The sequence below is a fragment of the Papaver somniferum genome, chromosome 9, assembly GCF_003573695.1.
Source record: "Papaver somniferum cultivar HN1 chromosome 9, ASM357369v1, whole genome shotgun sequence".
NCBI lineage: Eukaryota > Viridiplantae > Streptophyta > Magnoliopsida > Ranunculales > Papaveraceae > Papaver > Papaver somniferum.
In genome coordinates, this window is record NC_039366.1 from 96527235 (window position 1) to 96533080 (window position 5846).

Here is a 5846-nt window from a genome sequence, read left to right on the forward strand (position 1 = left end):
CAAAAGAGAACTAAACCAGAAAAGAGACAAAATTTTAAAACCATAACCCAAGAAAAAGGTTTGTTAATCTTTGAAAAATAAAGCTAACAAAAAGAACAAAACAGAATCACTAGAGTTATTAAAGTTAGATATTCTCAGGTTTATGAAAGCTTATTACTCATCCAAATAAAGTTTTGATAAAAAGTAAAAGGAAAACTCTTTAGATTTCTTAGTCGGAAAAGAAATAGTGATAGTGTCCCTTCATCACTAAAGATCTTTCCAAGCTTTGAAAAAATATTATATAAATAGCTTCAAGATCTTCTTTAGTGATGAAGTTTTACCACAAAAATACTCAACAAGATAACTTCATTTCTTGTTCCTAGTGCCAAAGTTTAATAGTTAAAAATCTAACTGTACAACTCAAACCATTAACGCGATATGAACATCAAACTCATTTATCATGCATATAAAAAACAATGAAGAGTAACATCATTCAAGGGTTTACATGGTTCGGTATGATTACGTAGGTTCAGTGGAGAGAAATATCTGCTCTTATTAAGTAAAAGGGGTTACAAAGATCTAAGAATAAGTTATTTCTCTCAAAAACACCCTTAGTATTACTCTATGCTTATTTCTCACTTTAAGAACTTAAACATCTCCTGATAGCTTAGCCCAAAATTTATAGAAAAGAGTGTCGATATACCTAAAATTACAATGTTGAACAAGTGTACCCTAGTTGTTGTGTTCTTATCGTGGCGTGTAACCCGAGTTCCCAGTGTATTATTTCATATATTCTTCATAATCACATGATGTCTTCCTTTCTGCGACTCGATATACAATACGTCTCGCCAGTCTCCACGCGTTTGGGATCCGCCTTACTATGGTCTTTTGTTCACCTCCTATGCTCTTTGTCAGCATCAATAAATTCCTTGTCTCCCTTTTCAAACTCGACCCTTGATCTTCTCTGTTATTTTCCACACGTTATCGTCCTGGCCAGATGTGGTATATATCTTGGTTAGATTGGATTTGGTACTCCGCCATACTTTATTTTCATATCTCGACTTGTAGGATGTCTCCACTTGTACAAAGGTATTTTACCACTATCATCCTAATACTAAAAAAATACGGTGATTCTATGTTTACTGTGAGAATCTCCGGAAAAAAATCCCGGGAGACACAGTCCTAGGGCCCCCACCTGGAGAAAACAACGGGTCCCCTAAAATATGCTTCCATAAATGTTTCTCTTTGATTGAAAAGGTAGTGGTGGTAGTCTGCCATTCAGGGGAGGGATCGAGATCGAAGATAGCCTTGTTTGGGGGTATTACCAAAAGTAACTTGTTTGATGGGGTAGGAAGCGTTTGGGGTACATGGATAAGGGGTATCGTTAGTATTTCTGGGGACATGTGAAGGAAATATTGTTATTTTCCCGCTCAACCAGTTTAAACGCGTTTATGTCTTTGTTTCCAAATCTAGTTCTTTCTACGTCTATATATTTCCTCTTTCTATAATGCAACAACAACATTATCTCTGTTCACTCTGCTCATCAGTTCAAAATTAGGGATTTTGTTCGAGTGGGTTTTCTCTGTCACTTCTTCTTAATCTAGGGCTAAATCTTGATTGCGATTTGACTTGATCTGATTTGAGTTGTAATTTAAGGCTTAATCTTGATTGTGATTATGGGTAAGCGAAGGATTGAGATCCAGAAGATTGAAGATAGAAAGAAGAGAAATGTTTCCTTCACTAAGAGACGACAAGGCCTATTCAAGAAAGCCGCTGATCTGTGTCGTCTTACCGGTGCTGATATTTCTCTGTTAGTAATCTCACCTGGTGGTAAACCCTACAGTTTTTCTTCTTCTTCTTCTATTTCTTTGGATGATCTAAATTATAGGTTAAACAATACCATTAAAAATATTAAAGAAGGAAAAGTTGTTGATGATGAGACAACTAGGGTTTCTGATGATGGGTTCTGGTGGAATAACCTAAATCCAGAAGAAATTGATAGTATTAAAAAGTTAACGGCTGTAAGGAATCAATTACTTGATGTGAAAGAGAAGGTTTCACAGAGAAAGCAAGAGTTGCTAGCAGCAGCTAAAGCAATTGACATTGCTACATGTACTACTACTTGTACTGTTGTAGAGAAGATGGAGGAGGATTCTTCTCTGTTGAAGGATGATTTGGGAATGTTATTATCAGATTGCTATGATGATGCTCAGAATTGGTTTCCCTCTATTGAGAGTTTACATAATTTTGAGAGTTGGTTGTTGAACTGAATTTTTTTGAAGGTTTTAGATGGAATTTACAATTATTGAACAGATTCATTGATTATTTAGCTGTTTTTGTTTATTTTTTTATTGCTATTAGTAAGTGAGAATCCATGTGCAATGACTGTTTATTGTTAATGGTTTTCTTAACAATGAATGTGTAATTTGTAGCAGCATAATAAGAATAGGAACTTCAATTTTTTGCATTTAGTATTTAGTTGGTGTTTAGTACTTGAAAATCTATGCACTTTTTGTTCTTTGATATCGATTCTCTTTAACAATTAATGTGTAATTTTTAGCAACATAAGGACAGGAACTTCAAGTTTTTGTTTAAATAACCATTAAAACTTTGTTAGGGCCTTTCAATGGTTTCGCTACTGGTATAACATTATTAGTAACTGTTTTGTTGTTATATTCTACAGCTTGGAATTGATACATTCCCAGTCCTTTTTGGCCCTGCAATCTTGTTGCTACCAAGACCTACCAAGGATGCTGAGTAATCCTTCTCTTGTCGCTCCCTTCTCGGAAGCATTATTCCAGTCTACAAGTAAGGAAAACTTATTTGTTACAGAGCATCATGCATTTGTATATTTCCTTGTGCATCTTATCTTATTGGTTATGTCAATTGTGAATCCAGAGGGAAGTTATTGCTGAATTGAAGGAAGCTGGTGCTTCATAGGTTCAGTTTGATGAATCCGCACTAGTAATGGATCTTGATCCTGAGAAGTTGAATGCATTCACTGATGCCTACTCTCAGCTAAAATCTACTCCAACCGGTCTTAATGTTATTGTTGAGACCTAGACCATCTTCTTTCCGAGGTCCACTCTTAGACAGAAGCATACCTGGTCCACTCGTAGTACAGTGCACACAACATCAACAACTAATTTGAGAGCAAAGAATATGACACGAAAGAAACTCTATGGATATCAGTAAAATGATTTAAAAAATATATAAACATGTGTTAACTCATTACTCGTGACACTATGGATAATTTTACCCCTGCATACAAGCTTGTGGTCTCTACCTCTTTCTTGCTCACTCCTCCGCACCGCTGTAAAGAGACTGACCAGGAATTGAAGTCGTGGATGTCATATGCTGCACAACGGGTTCTTGAGGTTAATGCCTTGGTAAATGCATTATCGGGACAGAAGGACGAGGTACCCAATATTTTATTTTTTGAGGAAAACTGATTCGCAAGATTAGCTGCCTCTTCGAACAGAAACCCAACCTCAGATCAGGGCTAATTTGTTATCTAACTCACTCCATGTTGCTGATTTTCAGGCAATGTTGTGGCCCAGGATTCATGAAAGAGCTCCCCAAGAGTAACTGATGAGTCTTTCCAGAAGGCTGTAAGTGCTTCCATGATATTACAATCCGACGTCCTGTTTTCTCCCACTCTCCAATAGATTTCTTGTTCTTTCCTGTTTTAACATATCTCAGTAGGTTGCTGCTTTGAGGGGATCTGACCACCGCAGACCCACCACCATTAGATCTTTCCCTATTGGATGCTCAGTAGAAGATTATGTTGCAATGAGTCATGAATGTCACTGTATAGTTAGTACTATAGTGTTAAATTACTGTAGAGTTAGTGTTAGTGTTAAGATATTTTCCTCCTAACCCTAGACGTGTAAGTATACCTAATTGTATAAAAAGGAGCCTCTCCTATGGGTGAAAAACAACCCTTTCACTATCTCTTTCTCTGTTTCTACATGGTATTAGAGCAAAGGAGGCTGAGAAGAGAAAACCTAGCCTAGATCCCCTTTAAAGCTACTATAGTTTCAATCTGGAATTAGACTTGAAAGTTAGACTCGTAAGCTGTTCGTGAAGAACCAGTGGCTGATCTGCAAAGGTTTCTCCTTTTGAAAGTTGTGGTTCCTTCTTTAAAAGTTGTTCTTTTTTTCTCTCTTATCTGTTGAGTTAAAAGTAGATATGATGGCTGAAACCTCTGAGAACAGTGTTTCTTCTCAGTCTATGGGTTTTACATCTCTAGATGTTTCTCACAATGATACTATGAGCAGAAATATGATATCTTGTAAACTTGATGATACAAATTACCTTGTTTGGTATCACTGCGTGAAACTTTACATTACGGGTAAAGGAAAGCTTGGGTACCTGACCAGAACTAAAACTTGTCCAGATGAAAAAGACCCTACATATGATACATGGATTCAAGAGAACGCCATGATAATGAGTTTGTTGATAGACTCAATGACTCCCGACTTCAAGAGCAGCTATATGCGCTTAACCACATCAAAAGAAGTGTGGGAGGCAGTCACTCAGATCTATGTTGTGAGCGGTGATGCGACACGGATTTATGAATTGAATCGTCGGATTACCGAGACTCGCCAGAATAGCAGACCTCTATCCGTCTACTTCAATGCACTTCAAACTATATGACAAGAAGTTGATTTCCTACAGCCCTTAGACATGGTGTATGCAGCTGATACCGCCAAGTTGCAGAAAAGAATTGAAAAAGGGGGAATTATTGAGTTCCTTGCTGGGCTTGACTCGGATTTTGATCCAATCAGAATCCAAGTGTTAGGAAAAGATCCATTGCCAAACCTACGAGCAGTATATGGAACAGTTAGACCGGAAGAACTTCGTCGAGCTGCTATGATACCTGCAATGCCACAAGAAAGTTCCGCCTTGAATGTGACTACTCCACCAACATCCACACGCGAAAAAAATCGACAATCTGATGAGAAAGACTCATTATACTGTGATTATTGTCACAAGCGTAGACATACCAGGGAGACTTGTTACAAGCTCAATGGTCGTCCGCAATGGCAGAACAACAAAAGAAGAGGGGGAAACTCTAGTGGAAGTAGTGGAGGAAGAATATGAGGTCACAACACTAGTTCAAGGGCATATAACACTACTGATGAGATGGAACTTCAATCTACATCAGCAGCGAATGGCTATTCCCATTCTTCTCAAGACCAGCTGGAGCGGATGATTAAAGAAGGTGCGCGGATGCTATCAGCCAAGGAAAATGCTGCTGGGTCTACTTCTTTGGCTCGACCAGGTAACACAGAGAATTGTGGTAGGGCACTAAACACTACATGTGATAAGTCTAAAGGTTCTTGGATCATCGATAGTGGAGCTACTGACCACATGTCCACCGGGTCAAATCTTTTCTCCACTTATAGTGCAAGTCCTAGTAAACCTTGTATCTTGACAGCGGATGGATGTCCAACAATTGTATCGGGTGAAGGACAAATACCCCTAACCAAATTTATGTCTTTATCTACTGTGTTACATGTTCCGAATTTGTCTTCTAGCCTTCTCTCTATTAGTCAAATAACCAAAGTGTTAAAGTGCAGTGTTACCTTTTTTGACTCACATTGTGTATTTCAGAACCTACTCCCAGGAGCGACGATTGGACTTGGTAAAGAGAGAGGGGGCCTTTACTACTTGGACTTCCAAGGAACAACACAAGATGGCAGTACAAGGGCTTGCAATTCAACAAGTGTATCCAAGGTAGAAGATCAAATCTGGCTATGGCACAAACGATTGGGACATCCTTCTTTTGGCTACTTAAAAAAGTTGTTTCCTAAGTTATTTTCTGAACTAGAAGTATCTAAACTCCATTGTGAAGTGTGTGA

General features: G+C 38.1%; 1 protein-coding gene across 1 annotated transcript; it reads left to right on the forward strand.

Annotated features, from left to right (window-relative positions):
* Window positions 1–1655: 1655 nt before the first annotated feature.
* Window positions 1656–2249, forward strand: LOC113312313 (MADS-box transcription factor 51-like). Its single transcript, XM_026561078.1, has one exon. The coding sequence runs from the start codon at window positions 1656–1658 to the stop codon at window positions 2247–2249; it is 594 nt and encodes a 197-aa protein (XP_026416863.1).
* Window positions 2250–5846: the final 3597 nt, after the last annotated feature.